Below are 20,777 nucleotides of genomic sequence, written 5' to 3' on the forward strand. Positions count from 1 at the left end.
GGGAATCTTCACAAAGTGGTTTATGAGATGCATGATATGAGGAAAGTTTCGAAGATATACCTTTTTAGAAACCAAATTATATTTCTAGATATACAGACTTTGCACAAATGTCCTTCTTGCCACATTTCCTACAGTTAGGTTCAATAGCAATACATTTCCCCTGGGAATAACTTTTTTAATCGCAAAAGTGACATTGGTAAGACGCAGCTGTGACAACTGTTTGTGGTTTTGAAATTGCTAACAGACTCCGAATCCAAATTATTCTTTGCTTTTTTTGTGCCTAATTCTTATCAGAATACGAATTATTAAAAGATTCAGATTGAGTTTAACATTTCTGGACCTCTAGTTTTCCGAAACGTCTTATCCAAAAGTTTCTGATATTAGAAGAAATCAATCCCCTAATAATACGTCACGAATAAAATTATTCTTATACTGTATAGAGCTAACTTGCGTAAAATTGCATGATTTACTTAAATCCTTATGTGTCCGTAAGTATTTATTAACTGTCTAACTTTTTTATAGCGAGGCTCTTTAGCCATCCACGAAACATTGACCTCACCTACGTGCTGTCATTCTGTAATTGATTTGAAACAGTTGAACTATGGGACACCTTTTATTTAAATACAACCATAAGACAACTGAATAAATCAGTAAATATCCCAGTCCTTGCCTCTTGGTTCACGAGTAATACCGAAGGCTGGACTCTAAGGGAAACCCCTATGTTTTTTTTTAAAAAAGACGCCCCTCTCCTGAGGCTACTAATCGGCCTGACCGCGCGCCCAGATCGCTTGTCGGATCTGTAGCAGATACTTACTGAGACAAATAAATATTGTATCGATTACATTAGTAATTTATGTTTGCACATACATCCAATTACACCGATTTATAAGTTTCACGATTATATGATTTCATCTTTGATTATTAAAGAATAAATTTATGCTACTGTCATTTTTATAAAATGTAGTACACTTAAAAAATCTCACTGCGATTAAAAGATCGTATATCTTTTTTTTCCGAAATCAATGCTAACGTTTATTTCCCGACGGTATCAATAAACAAATAAAATGAGTTGTGCACTGTTCGTCTCTAGGGTTACAATTAAATAATTTGAAACGCACGAATTATGAACCTATTTTTAAGATACGTAGTCTGCCTTGACCAATTTCTACTCAATTTATCTAAATAAGTTGAAATGGAACACAAATATGTATAAAAATCTGTATAATATTATCAAACTGAATTAATGCAGATCTCAATAATTGTACAAAAGTATTTATTATCTCATCCCATTTATTTGCTACTACTGCCACAATCTGTTCAAAATTGAAAAAAGTTTATTTTCTACATAAACAGTGATATGTTTCAATGATTATATGTACAATCATGATTACATGTTGATTCTACATATTAAACTCAAATAAAAATTGTAAAATAAAGTGCATAGTAAATTTTACTTACTTTAAAATAAACTAAAACATTTTCATTAATATATTAAACGCAAATAAATTGACTATGTTAGTTATAATAAACATAACAAATACAAAATATCATGGACTGTTTCCTTATTTCCCCCTGCTTTCAACCCATTTCTTAACCTGCGCCTCTAGAAGAAGTGACTTATGACCTGATAGTAACAAATAATCACTGTAAACAAACACCAAGTTACTAACTTATTACTGGAAATTTCTTGTAACATCGCCTTGCCAGTAACTCCCTACTCGCTAAAGGACTACCGTACTAGTTACTGGCCTACTGAATTCCGTCTTGCTTAGCTGCTGACCTGACTCAAATGCTGTCTGCTATAATACGTAATATACTAGTGCAGTCTGCAGTGGTGTTTGGTGAGGTCTTGTTGTCGCTTCGCTTAGTTCAAGAAGTTGATACACTTCAAAGTAAGAAGTGTGAGCTATGATTGGATTTGTTTGTGTTCATATAGGTAATTCAAGATTTACTTCTAATTGTATAGATTGCTAAACGCTTCAATGTTTATACTTTTGTAGACAAGGTGACCAATAACACACGTTTTAATAAAAATATGAACTTCCAAATGTTGTTTGCACTTTTTTATGGGTTAGGTTTCGGAAGTGCATTATCATAGTAGATCTCTTATTTATTCCGGTAACCCCCCAGAGCCGGTCATCCCCCCTGTATGCAAGCAACTTTTCATTGCTTCACACCTTTACTTTAAAAATTATATCACATTATTATATATATATTATATTATGTGTAATACATTATATTGCAGGGAAATGTGTGTGGAGATAATCATGGCATACAAAATTGTGAATCAAGAATTTAACAAACACTTTTAAATTTAAATCGGCCTATTGTAATTTTTTAAATAAAAAGAAATGGCGGTATTTATTTACAATACCGTGACCATGAAAAATGGACTTTTTTTTCATGGGTTGGGCATTTATAGCCCAGTATTATTATCACAGGTGCATATAAACTGGGGGGAAAGTATATCGTTGTATTATATTGATGCCTTTCGGGCATTATTGCATTAAGGATGGGAAATAACCGACAAAATTTTGTCGAACAACACTTGGAGGGTTAAGGATCAGGGGCATCACGTGATCTGGGATTCGACTTTTGCAAGCTCGAGTTAATTTTTTTTCTAAAAGAGCAAGCAGTGCGCAGCACTGCGCAGCGGGCAGGCATCGTTGACAGGATTAACGTCATCATTTCAGTAAAATTGCCAGAGGTACTGTCAAAAACAGAGTTTTCAGAGGATTTCAAAAAATCGTAACTCCTTTGATTTTCGTTGCCGACGAATTTTTTCTTCACTATTGTTTTCAGGAAAAATTGTAGTTTTCAGGAAAAAAAAATGAACATACCTTTCCATGGTCACGTTATTGTAAATTGATACCGAAATGGCGCTGATGATCGCACTGATGGCCGGAGGCACTCGTCTCAACTCATTAACAACTAATTTGTAGCTCGAAATTTAAGAAAGACATTGTTCATTTGGATAAAAATTCTGCTTATTTCAGTATAATTTTTCATTTACGTTTGCAAAGATGGTGCCGCATCCGATGATGTCATCACGAGGTTGAATCATGGTTACTAAAGGTCACATGGATGTAGAACATGGAAATATTACTCCGCGCTTGAATAGTTGTTCCATTTTTTTATGTTCTATAACTTTGTTATTTCTCATTTCCACCCCATCAAACCTTATATTGTTTTGTTCTGTAGGACGATTCAAATAAGTTAATAACGCGAAACTCATATTTTGCCACTCCGGTCATTAATGTGACAATTACCCCAATTTCTAATTGTTTAAATTTTCTTTATTTTAGAAAAGTGGTGCAACATACCTAAATTTGTACAATCATCTTAAAAAAATAGCAAAAAATTATTTTTATACTGTTTCCAAAGTATACCATAATTTACAGAATTATATGTACTCTAAAATAATAAATAAATTAATAATTATTACTGGTATTCTGCAAATGCAGACTCATATAGGTATAAAGTGGTAAAAGCAACAAATTTCATCTTATGTTAATATAGATATAGAAATATTTGGTACTTTGGGATTATACCGACCACACCCAGACATGAATCGTTATTTCACATTTCGTTTCTACTGATTACTAGATTAGCGTAGAACAATATTTCGTCAATATAAAACAGGAATTGTCTTATCGCAAACCCCTCCCCATCCTCAGACAGAGGTCAAAGTCGAGCGTCTAGTAGATAACGTGATTGCAGTCTCGCCGCCCGTTCAGCTGGTGCATCGCTTTGTTGTACTTCCGTGTTTTACCTCTACATTTCTCCAAACACAAAAATTCAACAAAAACAAACATTTACCAAACTAAACTCTTTATTAAAAAACACTCAAAACTTGTTTTTATTCTTGATCACATTCCGCCACCCAAAATGCGAGTGCCTCCGGCCATCAGCGCGGGCTTCGGCAGCACCTTCGGTGCTGCCCCGCGCTGATGTCGACGAAAGAAAAACATCCCTCGAGATAGTACCTATCAGTAAAATATCAAATTCTAGAGGGGCTAATCAGAAAATATAAATTGAATTGTAATGGAAAGGCAAATTATGTACCGTGCAAATCACGTGATGCCGCGAGGCCTGCCGTAATCAGGATTCTCGAGAAAGATAAGATAAGATAAGATAACAGCGACAACAATACCGATCACAGTACCTGGAAATGCTTGTAAGTTTGTAATTTTGTAATTGAAGAGTTGTTTTTTCGTTCTATCATGTTTGTTTCTATAAATTTCTATTTTTGTGTTCTTCATACTGGTGTGGTCGGTATAATCCCAAAGTACCAAATATTTTACTGTATATATTAATTTTACAATCAAAATACTAATTTTTGAACTTTTGCTGACATATTGGCTTAGTTTGGGGTTCCAGAAAGCATAAAGGAAAATCTAGGTGACACTGTGAAGGTCTGGGTTGTCTGATTCTGATAGATCAACAAGTTGTTTAATTTCAGATGACCTATTCACAAAGTTTTGGGACCTTATTGAAATGAGAGCTTAAAAAAGTTATAAGAAGCTATAAACCATATCCATGATATATCAAAAATATTCACCTCCCAAAAACTTCACTGCACTGCACAATAACTTTGATTGACCTAGGCTTACTAACTCAACATATCATATATAAAAACCATGAAATAGCTAACAAGAATTAAAAATTTAATTTTAAGATATGACTTGTGTTAAATAAACAAGGCAACTATGTTAAAAATTAAGCAACTTATGTTAAACCTAAAAATAAATTTGCTAGGAAAATATTGTTTAGGAGATATATTCTAACTGTATATATATATATATATATATATATATATATATATATATATATATATATATATATTATATACAACATATTTAATATTAAATTTCCAACATATCCAATGAGAAACATTTGCACAGATATTTGAACATACTTATATTTTCATTTTAGACTTTTATATCTAACATTACAATTACCTTCTTTAAAATTTTCACTATATCCTTATCTACACTACACTACACATATGTCTATTCAAGTAATGCAGGTTTCTTAGACTATTAGTTTACTCTAACCCATTTAGACACAGATATCTAGGACTGCCAGGCCAATTACTTTAATTATTGAAGAACAAATCTGTGTAAAATGGATGAATCTTCACCATCACAATTTAAAGCAAACAAATTATAAAGTGAGGCACTTGATCGTATATTGTATTTTCACAGCAATACATGTCTTAACCCTTTGGGTGTCAAACATTTTGTAGCATTTGTTCAAAGAGTTTCATTTAAAATGTTGTATGTAATTTTAACACCTATGGTATTGTGTTATAAAAAACCCTGTATACACACATATATACTTATGTAAGTAGTTCTTTGTTAGTTCTTCTCAACTAGTGTGCACTGATTGTGTTTTTACAGGAGCTGGACAACACTCAGAGACTCTTGAGGAGAAATATAAACAACTATGCCAGCAAGCAAGTAAACAAGTATGCTTTGGTTTTTTTTATTTTTATTGTTGTTTTAGAATCTAATAAGATTTTCTTTGTCTCCTTTGTGTGTAACAGGGATGCCATTAGCATATTTTCTAAATGGCATAGCACTCATAAGATAAGTTATGACTGCTAGAGTATATCCCCATTTGAATTTTGGTGTAACATTTCATGATTTTTTGTTAAAGAATTTAAAAGATTTCAGTACTATAGCACTTCAACAACATCTTAGGTCAGGAGGAGAAATCCTAAAGTGTGAGTCTGTTAGCTTTCTTATTGAATACACTTATGATGTAATATGATGGAATCCTATACTCATTTTTACCCGAAATAATTTTGAGCTAGTCCTATAATTATTTTAAAATTACAAACACAGACTTTTTTGCTTTCATTATTTCAGTGTTTAAATGTTAAAATTTCAATACAATTGTACATAGAAGTTTTTATATAACAGGAGCTCAAAACTCAAAGCAAATCCATCTATAAATATTGCGATTGAGAATATATATATATATATACGTATACACACATTATATATATATAAGGTATATTAAACCTAGAACATTTTATTAGAAGACTTGTGCTAACTATTCTTGATTATACATAGGTGTGTATTTTTAAAAGTATTATTCCTGCTAATGAAAGTAGCACGGCCATCTGTACTGGCCATACAAGTTGCGAGAACAAACTACGGCAAAACTAACGTGAGCTGTCTGCAACCTTGGTATGGCTAGTGCTGCTGGCCTTCGAGTGCAAAGGGTTAACAAATAATAATATACAGTATATTAATTTTGTCATTTTTAAACTTTTACTATTAAAATTCTTATGTTTTCCCCTGCAGGGAGTTGATATCTTGACAAGAGGAGGCTCTGCAGTAGATGCTGTCGTAGCGGCTACTGTACTACTGGAAGACTCTCCATTGACTAATGCAGGGTTTGGTTCTAACCTCAGCATGGATGGGAAGGTAGAGTGTGATGCCAGTTTAATGGATGGAGGTCATTTAACATTTGGTGCTTGTGGAGCTGTCGCAGGAGTAAAAAATCCAGTACTTCTTGCAAGACACATCTGTGACCAACAACGTGTTCCATTATCGTTGGGGCGTGTACCACCATGGTATGTTTAGTTAAATTATCATCACAATTTTATTAGAAAATGATGTCTCGTATCTTGCTTAAAACAGTTTTTTATTTAGTGGGGATGATTTTTGTTGTTGTTAGCATGATAGACTTTACCAAATAAGTATTTAAAGTCATTTTAAGTTTATTACTATTTGATAAAGTTATTATATTTTTAAATTATGTAATGACAAATAAAGATCTTGTATATTTTTTCTTAAATTATTAAATTTTAGTCAGATAATAGAACTAGTAAAATAAGCAAAAATTTTGTTGTAGAAATAATGGCTGTTATGAGTTTTGTTGAAATCATTTCTTTGTCATTGCCAGATTCTTCAGTACTTCATTTTTATCTCTTCCCAATCACCAATCCTATGGACCAATGTTAACATAAGGAATTGACTCAAAAAACTTTGTGAAATTGCAGGCCGAGATATATGTGCAAACATTTGGAAAAGAAACAGTCATCAAGAACCTGTTGCACAATGTTAAGAAACTTGGTTGAGGAAAACACCATGTATCTTTCTTAGTTAAAATACTGCTGGATGACCGTAGTAATTTTGCTATTTCCCATGGTCACTTGACTTCCAATAAAAAGCCATATTAAGAATTATGCTAATGAATTTTTGAATCTACCAACAAATTGGCAGACATTTGTACAATTTACTTTAAATCCTATAATAGAGTAGATGGAAAAACTTTTTTAAACTAGCCAAAAGAGGTCTGCCAGTATAGGGAAATTTGATGGCCAATTCTAGGGTTAAAACTGAATTTGGAATCAATAGGATGATTCCCTAAGGTCCTGTTGATGTGCCTGACCTTTGTATCTAGACTTTCAGCAGGACAGACTGAAGCACTAAAGTACGTGATTATACCCATTGTAAATTATATCAACAATCCTTATGAAAAGAAGAAGGAATTAGTTTAAAATAACAAAAAAAACCCCAGAGTTTTGAAATTATTGTTTTATGTAAACTCTCATTTATTTTACACAAACACTATGAAATTATTATTATCAATGTTCTCTGTGCAGGATTGTGAAAGCTACTGTTTATAATTTGGGGAAACAGTTTGTTAGCAGGAGAAGGAGCTCATAGATATGCAATAGAACACAACATAGCTACAGTTGATCCAGATTCCCTCATTAGTGGTTAGTATATACTATTCTTTATCAAACAATATAGTGTAAATAAAATTGTGAAGAAAGATGAAACACGACTGTAATTACACATTATAATAACACAGTAATCTTGTTACATGTATGGACAAGATATATTCAAAAAGTTCCAGGAATTTTTATATACATTTAAGCAGAGATTTGTTGAGAGAGTAATTTATTTTATTGCTGTTTGATAGCACTGCCTGGTAAAAAGTCTGACCTGTCTGGCATCATTATGTTCTTTATGTTGCTTGAAAAATACTATATGGAACCCTTGGAATACTGAATAAAGCATATAGGAATAAAGATGCATTATAAAAATTGGCAATGTATGAGTATTAATAACAAACACATTGTTTCTGTGAAGGTAGCATGAGTATGAAAAATAACCTTCATAGCGGGTAATCTTCCACTTCCCTAGCAGATGACAATGTTGATTGTGTTCGAGAGATGTTTGGTCTATACATTCGATTCAAATAAATTTTCATATTAATGCCTCTGAACTTTGAGTGTTTCCAATACTCTTCATGAAATTTAGATATACATTTAATTTGTTTGTCTCCTTAACAACAAGAAATTTGAGTAAACATATCATACATAATTCAAATGACTGCTTTCTTTTCCACTCTCAAACAAGACATCTGTCTTTTAAATAGGAACAGAAAAACAGAACAAACATTCCTACAAATGAACATTTGTTTTCTCAGAAAGAACCTTCAGTGATAAGTGAAGAAAACCAAACTGCTCAGCACTTATCCAGGAGGATTGCCAACCCAAAGAAGAAAAAGGCTTTATTGATTATAAATTACAAAGATTTCTCATGCAGTTTTGTCATTCTCCAAATTTCACTGGAACTTCATCTTACCATTCAACACACCTTTCTTTAATAAAATTCAGATAACGACTACAACCCAACAGTGAAGACAGAAAGTTCACAGGAATAAAGAGGTGTATCAGACCAGGAGACAGGGTGCAAGCAAGGTGTTAAACAAGTGGGTAGAATCAAGTCAAGGGACGGACAAATGAATTACATAAAATGGACAATGGTCAAACACATGGACCAACTTGATCAAGAGTAAGGTGTAAGAATTCAGTTAGGGAGGAAGGTATTATTCATAATAAGTTAATTTAAAGTTCACTGTTAATGTTTTAAATTGTTATTGTTGAAGCAAAAATGCAAATATTCAAGTTATTATGAACCCTTTGGGCTCGAAAGACCAGAGCACAGGCCACACCAAGGTTGCAGACAGCTCGCGTTAGTTTTGCCATAGTTTGTTCTCGCAACTCATATGGCCAGTACAGATGGCCGTGCTACTTTCATTAGCAGTTCGGTGGCCATATTTAATGTTTGTCTCCCCAGATGAGAATTATTTTTCAATTTCCTTTATGTTATTTGCATAGTAATTTAAACTGTTTAAAGAAGAAATGAAAAATAATTAAAAACTTATTTAAATGAATCTTTCTAATATAAACATAAACAAACATTTGGGATATTTCACTCTTTTACGTATATTGTTAAAAATATATGTAAATAAAATATTTTAAGTAGGCATTTACAGTGTTATGTTATACTCAGACGTGAACTTTACATTTTTCTGCGCTTCCGACCAAATGGCGGCAGCCAATAGAGCTGACTATATGAGCTCCAAGGACAAATTATAAATACTGTCTTCAAGTGCATACGGCTAATGAAGATTGTGCCATTGAATATTTTACTGTTTTAACACATACAAAAATGTTTTGGTTGATTGTCTTTTGTGAATAAAAAATAATTTATGAATAATACTTTTGCACTGTACCGATTAATTTGTAATACAAAGTTTTACATTACTGTAAAGTATTTGTAATTTTAATTCAGTGTTTGATTACATTATAAATGTATTGATTCTGACATTTAATTCACTCATTATTGTATTTCAATTTATGCATTACAATATTTCAGATAAAACAATAAGAACATTTAAGCATTTTATGAAGAGATTTAATCGTTATCAAGAGCATGAGAATAAAAGAATGAAGTATAACACTGGATTTACGAGTGAGGTAATAGAGTTTTTGCTTTTCTTTTTATCCTGATCTTAGGCTTCTATTACATACTTTTGTTTTTAGGTATATCTATTTCTGACTAACTTGTAAACCAAGTAAGACATTTTCATAAAATTTACTCTGCCCCCTTGTCTCAAAAGTGTGGTGAAAACCCATCATGGGTATACGTCCATACCAATTCTCATTAAAATCCCTTCAACTACAAGGTATCAATAATAGTTATGTAGATCAAAAGTCTACCTAAAAATAAGAAATTTGCATGAGGTATAGAATTTTTTAAATTGGTGATATTTGTCATAAAATGCTATTAAATTAATTTTGTGTTGTAAAAAAAACAATATTAAAAAATATAGTAGTTACATTTGTCTAAAAAATGGAGTAATGTTTTTTCATAAATGAAAAGCTTAAAAAAGCCTTCTGTACTCCTATCTAATTTTTCTTCATTTATCAAAATGAAATTATATATTAAAGAAGCTGTGCAAAATTAACACATTTAAGAGTTTAAATATTCCAAGAAGACAAGAATAATGTATTGTTAAATTACATTTGAAGTATATTATATAATGTAAATTATGGGTAACGATGCACATTTTCCAAATTTAAGATAAAATTGGCAATAGATCAATAATTTATTTATTTACTGTCTTAATTGCTGAATATTTCTATTATTGTTTTGTTTTATTATAATATTACAATATACTTGTTCTGTTAGCTTGTTGTGACTCCCAATTTGTTTAACTTGTTATTGTTCTATCCATTTATTTGCTTTTGTTTTAAGCAATTGTAGGTAATCCTACCATCTGGAGATTGCTTTTTTTTAAATGATGAATTATTGTAAAAGTAAACAATAATCCGTAGTGAATAAACCAATAAAAACATTATGTTTAAAATTAAGTTTTTAGTAGTAACACAGGAAATATATATATATATATATAAAATTCAGTTTGAGTTGTAGTTGTCTACTGCACATGTCCATTAAATTATAGCAACACCTCAGCAGACTAAAAGTGTTATTGTTATAGTACATTTGTTACACAACTTGATGTTGTATATATCAATTTTTTTATTAAAAAAAAAAACAATGCTATTATGTACTTGTACAGTAAATATGTGGAATTCTCTTTGTGACTGTTACGTTTTGTAATGTATGCTTAAAAAGACAATTCAGATGTCAATTTAAACGCACGAAAAGCGAGAAAGAATTAATCAAGGAACTCCAGCTGCTCTCACGTATTCTTCTGTGTGAGAAACCTACTTCTGTCAAAAGACAACTAAGATAGTTTACATAAGAGTCTTTAAATGTGTAATAAAAGTTACAACTACGTTGTCTTTTATATCTGCACTTCTAGCAGTTATCTGCTGCTTTGCACACAATTTAGTAGGTGTTGCACGTTTATGACCACTGCTGGTTCAACTGAATTATAATTTCGATACCAATGTTGAGTTTGTCTTGTTGCCGATTAAGAAAATATATTTCACAGATCAGATAAGCCTACTTCTGTTAAAAGATAACTAAGATGGGTTTTATATCAGTCTTTAAGTTTATACTAACTAAAAGTTAGATAGTAACTTTGTCTATTATATTTAATAATCAACACTTGCTAAAAATGTACAGTTAAAAGTATATTAAAAATGACACTATTTATGCATACGCTTCTTTATAAACTGAAAAATATTTTAAATATTTTTGAACATTTAAAGCTGGAATTGGTACATTAGTTCAAAAGCACAGGCCAGTAAACTTCCATCTAGCATAGTTCTTGCTGACTGCTTCAAAGGGAGTCTTCGGAATCAAATTCTGACCATCTTATTTTTTATGGCATTCTCTTACCTTTGAATCGTTCTTCTTACGGCATACTATGCGATTTTCTTATATTTTACTTACACTGTAGCAATCTAGGGATTATAAAGAACTAATTCTAAGTGTATTTTTATCTTACAAAAGAAGGCACTGCAGATTGTTGCTGGAACTAAAGAAGGCATTGTGGATTGTTACTGGAATTCATTAAATAGAGTTTTGCATACCTATTTTAAGAAGTTTAAAATCCTAACTTTCCCTTGCATTTATATATTTTATACATGAATTTTTTAAAACAAAACTAGTATTGTTCAGTCTCTTATCCCACAATCTAAATACAGTCTTAGAAACAAACATAAATTTAATATCCCTTTCCACACTACATCTTTTTTTAACCATTCTTATTATTATGCCATAGTATTATTCAACATCCTACTTGATTTTTTAAGAATAGAGTTAGATCTAGATAGTTTTAAAAGAATACTTAAGGTAATTTTACTGTAAAAATGTATTTATTCTGTACAGGACTGTCATGTACCATGTTAGTTAATAATAAATTAAATGTTATGTTTGAATGGTTATTTTGACACAAGCCAATACATGTATTTATGTTTCATGCCAATAAACAATATTTGATACACTATAAATGTAAACAAATTAAAAATAGTGGTTAAATTAATTAAACATATGGTTGTGCTTTTATAAAACAGATATCAGAAAACAAACTTTGCTCGATATTTATTCTGGTTAATCATGTTTTGGGATTCATTTTATGATATACTTCTCCGCAAACGATACAACTATAAATGCCATGGCTATTTATTGTTCTGTCGACTTCTGCATTAAAATTATACTAGTTCATTTGAAAATTTATGTTGCTCCATTCACCCATGCAAACAACAGTCACCAAAAGAATGAGGGAGCGAGAGGGAGAGGGAGAGAGAGAGGGAGAGGGAGAGAGAGAGAGAGAGGGGGGGGTATTAATACTTAATACTTATAAGTGGAGGAATACTTATGAATTAACAGTTACAGAAGCAGATGGACACTGTTGGAGCTGTATGTGTCTACACTAAGGAGAATATTGCTGTAGCATGCTCAAGTGGAGGAGTACTTATGAATGAACAGTTACAGAAGCAGATGGACACGGTTGGAGCTGTCTGTGTCGACACCAAGGGGAATATTGCTGTAGCATGCTCAAGCGGAGGAATACTTTTGAAACGGTCTGGCAGGATAGGACAGGTAAACATCACCAAGGATAGTTATGATTGCAGCTTTGCCATGTTCTATTTGAAGAGGTAATTTTCAAAACCTCACATGTAAACTTTTCTATGATTATGAGTTAACACTAAAATAATATTCTTTCAGAATGTCAAATGCATTGAAAATAAACTGCCCAAAACGTCACATTTTGTATTTAAATTAATTGTCCAAAATACAAATTTAATTCAAATTCTGACAGGATTGATCATTTTTATTTAATAAATATCTCACAAGTCCAACCAAAAATTACAGACTTCCACCATCCAGTCACATTAACTTTAACTAGATCAGCATTGTACCATTTCACTGGTTGTATTTATTGTTTAGGATTACTTTTATGAATGGTGCAATTATATTTGAACTATTTTTTAATGAAAAGGATGGTTACTCGTAAGTGTTGGTTTATGAAGGTAATAAAGGTGCTAGGTAAAAGAACAGAAACATTTATATGTATAAAGGTTCTATAAGATTCAGGTTTAACACCAAACATTTCTAAATTTTAGTGAAACCTAGCAATACAAAATGCCCATTATAATTCTTTTACTAGTTTCAATTTTCTCTCATAAAAATAAATTTTAAATGAAGCAAAACCCGTTTCTATTGACCAAGGATAATTATAATAGAGGATCTGTTATTACATTTGTTTGTTATAGTTTAATAGAAAGGGTTAAATGTTGTACAGGCTGCTATGCAGGGTGCTGGTTGTTGGGCAGATAGCACTGTAGGTGTGGTCTCAACCGGCTGTGGTGAACATTTAATGGCCACTTGTCTGGCAAGAGAAGCCGCCCGCAATATTCATGCCTCAGATTGTCCCACATCTGCTCTACATACTACTTTTGTGGATGGCTTTTTAGGTAAACAATGTTTAAGTTGTATTTTGCATACAGTAAACTACCAAAATCCATTATGGTATTGTATTGTCTGCAGAGTTAAGAAGAGAAAAATTGTTAACTATCAATTAAGAATGTGTTAGATTATTTGCATTACCCATTTTTGGGTTCAGTAGCCAAAAGCCAGTTTGCATTGTACAAGTCCTTAACCTAGATTTTCATTAAATTGATAGAGGAATTTTCCCTAAAAAATAAATTAATTGTCAGCTGTACTAGTTGCAGTGGAGTTGAAATGGAAGGGTTTCTAAAGAGATAAAAGTATCAAACAATCGATTTTTAGGTAGATTAAATGGGGATCTTCTTATTAAAATCACTCTCCATCAATCCTGCCTATGATGGAATTTTTGACAGTGTAATTTCCATTTTGACATGATCATGAACCCAGACGAACTATCTTCTGATAAATAATCTAAAATCAGCATAGTCCGAAAATGTATCTTTATATGTATGTATATATGATGGGGCTTGTTAACATGATAACTGCTGTCATATTTAATAGATTCAGACTAAACTTAGTACAAAGACAGGATCTGCATATAACTTTCATATTCATGGAAACAATTTAACTTGACTATTTCCTAACATTATCTCAAATGACAAATTTTAAAAACATTCAATAATTTTAAACAACTGAATGTTAATGGTGAACATAATTTCTTGTTGATTATAACTAAATTTGTTACAAAGATGGCAATTAAATATGGCTTGGATAAGTTTGTTAGCCAGTTTCAATCATTAAAATGTTTCAAGAGGACAGTCATTTACATTTGTGCAACATTTTTATCTTGAGTGGTTCACTATATACGTAAAAGGAAACCGTTTTATTCTTGTATATTTTTCAATATATCTTCAGTTTTGAGATTGGCTGTACAAAATTTTGATAAGTATATAGTAACATTGAACCATTGTAAGGGAATATGTTTACAAAGATAATTTCTCATGGAATGTAACTAAACCAAGACCACATTTTTAGAAACAACTGTATTTGCTTATAACAAGTTTTGTCTTGTATGGTTTCAAGAGTATGGGTGTTTAAACATTTTTTAAAGTGCTACAAACCAACCGTTGTAGTCATAACATCACAGTTTGCTCTTTGTACAAATTAACCTTAAACCATTTAGTGCCATATCCGTTTATATGGACATTTGATAAACTACTGAAAAATGCCAACATTCTTATAACACTCAAATAATTCCAAAATCCGTACATACTAACGTTTAAGGAAAAAATTATACTGGGATAGTTTTTTTTATGTATTATACATTTGCTGGTATATAAACAACAGAAAGAACCAAATTACAAAAATATATTTATAGCAATTATGTTAGATTAATCGCTGTTTAGTTTTAAATTTAGTGTAAAATATCACAAAAAACTAAAAATGTAGCTTTTTAAAAGACAACATTGCTTTTACACTTTTTAAAATATTAATCAAAACTTTTATTTTTGTGTTCAGTTTTGTTTTCTCTTTCAAGTGATACTGTTTTATAGTGAAATATATTTTTAATGTGGTACTTCTCATGTTAAACTGAAAAAAATATATTGTAGCAAAATATTTTGCATTTAAAAAATTTTAAAAGTACCATACATTTCAAAATAAGACTTATTTTATTGTTTTTAAGAAGTAAATTTGTTTTTCCATCAACTGGTAAGAAAATTTAGAAAATATCTTAATATTTGTAATTTGAACAATATTTTTAGTAAAATGGCTGAATTAGGCTTTGCATCTTTCAATAGTATTGGTGTGGAGGGAGAAATCTCCAGCATTCTTGGAAATGACTTAATTTTTGGGCTGACCCTAAAAGTGTTAACTAATAGTAATGTATATTTTTAGATAAAAGCCACAAAGTCTTTCAATCAAGCTGAAAGGAATATTTCACTGTCAATTTCTTTTTACCTTGACACATTTTAAACCAACTGTTTGTCATGTATCAAGGATATTTAACAAGGTATGATGATAGAAATAAAACAAAAAAATTGTAATCCTTGCAATAATTCATTGTCTATTTCTTTTGGTAAGTTCATAATTTTTGTGAAAAACTTGATTGTGTGCTTACAGAATGCAAATTGACTCTTGGATTATCATTAATATTCTGGGCTATGTTTAATTCCAGTAGGAAACAAAATATATGAATAAGGATCATTCATTTCCAATCATTCTTAAAATTGTTTTGGGAGCCCCATGTTTCTATCTATCTATATAATTAAGAAAGCGTTTTAATGTTACCTTTATATTAACAGAGTTTGGTCATAAAAAAAAATTATTAAACCTTCCAGTAATTCTCCTAAAGGTTTCCATTTTAACAACTTTCATAAATGAAGCATTTGCGAGCTTAAGAATTAAATTACTATAAACTGGTAAGAGTCAGATTGAATTTTTGTATACATCACATTTTTGTGTTAATTGTTTTTGTAATATTTATAAATAAATATTATTCTTTAAATGGCACACTTCTCTGCCCATTTGGGCAGAGATCTAAATGGTGGTCCTGCTATAAAAATGTGTTCAGATAGTTTAATAAGCATCTCTCCAAACTCTTGATTTTATTTTTACTAACAAGAAGATAGTAACTTTTAAAAAGTGGAAAACGGGTATGTCCGTACCATTGGAACTGTGGTAAACGCGTTGTATCGTCTTATTTGAATTTATTGTGTATATTATAATTCAAGAAAATGCTATGGATGTGTAAGAATTTGTAAATGTTTTTATTTGCGACTGTCTGGAACCAATTTGAATTGCGTGACATATGAAAATCAATACAAAACTAGTGCTATTCAACGTTTTGTCTTTAGCGTGAGGCATGACATGTGGATGTAACCGTTTGGTGGTTGATGTATCTACATGTAAAACTGGTACAGCTTTAAAAAAAAAAATGATTATTTGTTATTTCTTCTTCCAAGAAATAGAAAATAAATAAACTTCAGGCAAAAAATCATTTTAAATCTCTAATGCACGCTAATTGAACTGAGGCCCAATTTTCTTTAGCGCTTTAAAGGTTAAGAGGGGAGAGGTTCACGTATTAAAAATATTAATTTTTAAACGTGACTATAATATGTATAGTAAAGCATTTGTTAATTCGATTGAAATATATTTTAAAATTTCAGAATCACCTTTATTACGTAATGTTGAAGAAAAACTGGCTGGTTTACTAGTTATACACGTAAAAGGTGGCAGAGGAGAAATGCTTTATGCTCATACAACTGACTCTATGTGTATCGGCTATATGGCTACAAACAACAAAAAGCCTAGAGTAAGTATTAATATAACTATATTGTCAATTAATCATTGTAGTCAACTTGATGTTAAATGATTCCTGTCCTAATTTTGTTCATGCAGCTATTGTGTTCATAAACACCTTCCATCCCCACACCACTATGAAATGCTGCTGCTGTAAGGAGTTTTCAAAAACATTGTTTTAATGATATGCTAATTTATGAAGTAGGTTTTAGAATCATTGAATGTCTAATGGATATGAGTATTATGGGTCACTCTCTTAATGTTGAAATTTATAAAAAAATTTGATTATTACAAGGGTGATTCAAATTAAAACCTGAAAAGTCCGTAACTTTTTAAATTGAAAAAATTAACAACAAAATTACATGTCATTTTTTGACGAGTCTCCCTGATACTAAATGCTTATGTTCCACCACTTAGAAAGTGCATAGACGTCTAAAATTCACTAGGAGCGAGGTCTAGTGAATAAGGGGAATGTGGCAGAAATTAAAATTGAATTTTTTTGAACAGTTTCAACTTCTCTATAGTAGGAAAAGATACAACTTTCTTTCAATTAGGCAGTCAACTGACGCAGGACCCATCTTACAGACACCTTATTGAAGTGTAGTATATTGTGAACAATATTCTGTGGCTGAACCAAGACTCATCTTCAAAATTAAGGCTATTTCCTCCAGAGTTATACATCTTTCTCCTTTACAAGCTCCTCCACTAACTCTGTTTTCGTCTGTCACTACGTGGTGAGCCTGTCCTGATCTTGGACATAGAATACTCCATAGAAGTTGCACCTCTTTTTAACTTCTTATAGAATACTCCATAGAAGTTGCACCTCTTTTTAACTTCTTACACCACTCATACACAAATGTATCAATAAACACAAATCACCATACTGCTCTCTCATTCTGCAATGAATTTCGATCAGTTTGGCACATTCACGACACAAGAAACACACCAGAGATCACTGATCAATTACAATGCATGTTGGTAGTGGAGTGGCCATTTTACCGATGCTGCTGACCTCTCCTGCATTGTAGCAATATTCTGCTACCTGTTGGTCACTTCTTGAATCTCAAACGCGCAACACTTGAAAAAGTTATGGAACTTTGAAGGTTTTCATTTGAGTCTCCCTCGTAGTTTGGTATTTAAATTATTCCTTTAAAAAGTAGATATATGTTTTACATTAGTCTTCGTTTCATGACAGCTGTACAGTAAAATGATTATTAAAATCTTTTATTGGCAATGATTTAATATTTTTGAGGTGAATGAATTTTCCAGATATTTACCATTGCTTGCTGATATAAAAAATCAGTTTATTGATGAACGGTATAGTCTTATTTCTATAATGTATCAAACAAAAGTGTTATTTTGTTTGATACATTATAAAAATTACATTAGCATTATATTGGTTTGTTAATTATATAATTTCCTACCAAAACTGAAAAACTGGTATCTCTTCTTGAATTCTCAGCATGTATCTGTTATAACACATAATGATGGCAAATGTATTACTATTCTTTCAAATCCTCCATAATTATTAATGAACTTTAAACAAAGAAAATACGTTTATCTAAACTGAGGGCATACAACAATCCGAAAGATACAAGAGCTTAGCCTAAATGTCTACAAATTGACTAAACTTTTTTGCTCTTTCTTGTGATATGTTTAGTCAATAGTTATTAATCTGCATCTCATAATAGGTTGGGGGAGGAGGTCAAAATATAGCTAGCACTGGTCTTGTTATAAGGCCTAAATATTTTAATGACTTGAAAATCATGTGTGATTAAAAAACTAATTAATGAGAAAAAAACATTAAATAATTTTATCTAATTTCTATTATATTCAATAGGAAATTAGAAATTATGTTATATAACACAATGACTCACAGCGTGTTGGCTTATCATTGGCACAATACACACTGAATTGTTAAATTGTATTCATAAGTTTTTTAATGTTACATCAAACTTTACATTCAATTTTTCACATAAGACAACTTTATATTATAGGATTATTATGAAACAAAAGTTTCTCCAAAGATATAAAAATATATCCAAACTCTGAGTTGGCAAGTTATACAGTGAGTAATTTAATTACAATGTAATTTATATTCAAGTATCCTCAAAATACCTCATTGCAGAATTTACTCAGATCAACTCTTTAAATGCTATGTACAAAGGAAAATAAATATATACACCACTATGGTTATGTAGACTGTGATGGTAACTATTTCCCATAATAAATCCATCTGGTACACAAAAACCCTCAAGTTTCAGCCTGAGTTCTGCTCTAGATACAGCAAAGTAATTATTTTTAATTTGGGCAAGGAATATTACCTGAAAGGTTATCAACCATGTTATTGGTTGACTGAGGTTAAACTCAATTTGGCTTTAAGTCATTGTGGGTGTGAAAGTTCACAACAGCTAACACGTAGGCAGTGATCAACCTGGTGTAAGTCCCCCTCGCTTTCCCACTGGGCGAGAAGTAACTTTATCCCACCTGTATGTTTATATAAATATAACAATCTCACTTTGTTTTTCCGTTCATTATAAGAATGATGAATTCAACATAAACCTACTTGTAGTCTAAAATCTATATTTGAAAGTGCCTGATCAATAAACTATATATAATTAAAGTAAAACTGTTGTTTCAGAGCCGAATGTCAAGACTTCCAGCAGGTGCTAAACACGGATGCTCAATTGCGTTGGAAGGAGTCAGTTTTTAATTAACTTTATTTTGTTACACTTTATTGTAAATAAACAATAACTATTTTTACAAAGTAAAACTTTTTGCATCAATTCCTGTAATAAATCTGCTTTAATCATTATTATTATATTACCCTGGAACTGGCAGTCATTTTTTCCTCATATAGCATGCCGTTTTTGAGCGTTTTATACTCGTTCTTAAACATTTTGTAAAAAATACATTTTTACTATAAACCTATATGTGTAATACATAATTTCTTTGTGAGAATATGGGGATAATTATGATATAAAACAGTATGCATAAACCATTAAAAATATGATTATAAAAAAAAAAACTTTTTTTGTGGGACTGCACTTGGTAAAGAATGATAATATAGTAAATATTAGAATCTAGTTAGCCAATTTATTCTTCATTTTTATCTAGTTTTAGAAAATATATAATGGTATCCAGGTTCTCTTGAAAACTGAAACATATTGTAAAAACCACAAATGGTACATAATAACTAAATTGTTACTAAAGGTATGACTATTTTCAGAAATGTACAAAAAATATAATTCTTACACTATATGTTTCCAAAATTTAGAGTACTATATTCACTACAAAACACTAAATAAAGTTAAAACTAATTTGTTGCTAAGGGTACAATCATTTTCAAAAGTTAAAATGATAGCAATTCGATAGGTATAGTCTACTACGGGAGATGACTGTTGAAGTTTGGTGGGGTTCGTTCCCTAATTATCAGAGGTTCTTGCTAGCCTCAACAAGGTGTGTCACTCCCCTGTCTGCTTTGACTTGAGAGGCTGGTTCAGAGCTGGCCTCCCCTTTTTCTGGGGGGACATGACCTTTAGATTAGTGCTTCTTCCTCATGGATCTCAAGGCCCCTACCCCCTAATCTTACCCGTCCTGAATATCCTGTCACTCCAGAATCAGCGCTAACGTTCTTACAGGACTAGGTGCAATTTATAAGCTTCTTGCCCTAAGAGAACGAAAAAAGTTTACTTGGTCGGGAGGGCTTTCTACAGTCTCCAAGAAGCTCTCGTGATATCTGTGTCTTGAGGATACTGAGACACCAGTGGTACAGATAAAATGAACACCCTGTGTATG

The 20,777-nt window shown here is 31.3% G+C and overlaps 1 protein-coding gene across 4 annotated transcripts; it reads left to right on the top strand.

Annotated features, from left to right (window-relative positions):
• The first annotated feature begins 1,768 nt into the window (after positions 1-1,768).
• LOC124360423 (threonine aspartase 1) lies at positions 1,769-19,752 on the top strand. Of its 4 annotated transcripts, none has more exons than XM_046814043.1 (9): positions 1,769-1,936; positions 5,403-5,470; positions 6,315-6,586; positions 7,659-7,738; positions 9,690-9,790; positions 12,618-12,830; positions 13,534-13,705; positions 16,847-16,992; positions 19,621-19,752. In XM_046814043.1, the coding sequence occupies exons 1-9, from the start codon at positions 1,909-1,911 to the stop codon at positions 19,690-19,692; spliced, it is 1,152 nt and encodes a 383-aa protein (XP_046669999.1). In that variant the 5' UTR covers positions 1,769-1,908; the 3' UTR covers positions 19,693-19,752. The 4 variants fall into 4 exon arrangements, with proteins under 4 accessions (XP_046669999.1, XP_046670000.1, XP_046670002.1 ...); XM_046814044.1 differs by having other exon boundaries at positions 12,624-12,830; XM_046814046.1 differs by having other exon boundaries at positions 1,781-1,936; positions 12,723-12,830.
• Positions 19,753-20,777: the final 1,025 nt, after the last annotated feature.

The sequence above is a fragment of the Homalodisca vitripennis genome, chromosome 4, assembly GCF_021130785.1.
Source record: "Homalodisca vitripennis isolate AUS2020 chromosome 4, UT_GWSS_2.1, whole genome shotgun sequence".
Taxonomy (NCBI): Eukaryota; Metazoa; Arthropoda; class Insecta; order Hemiptera; family Cicadellidae; genus Homalodisca; species Homalodisca vitripennis.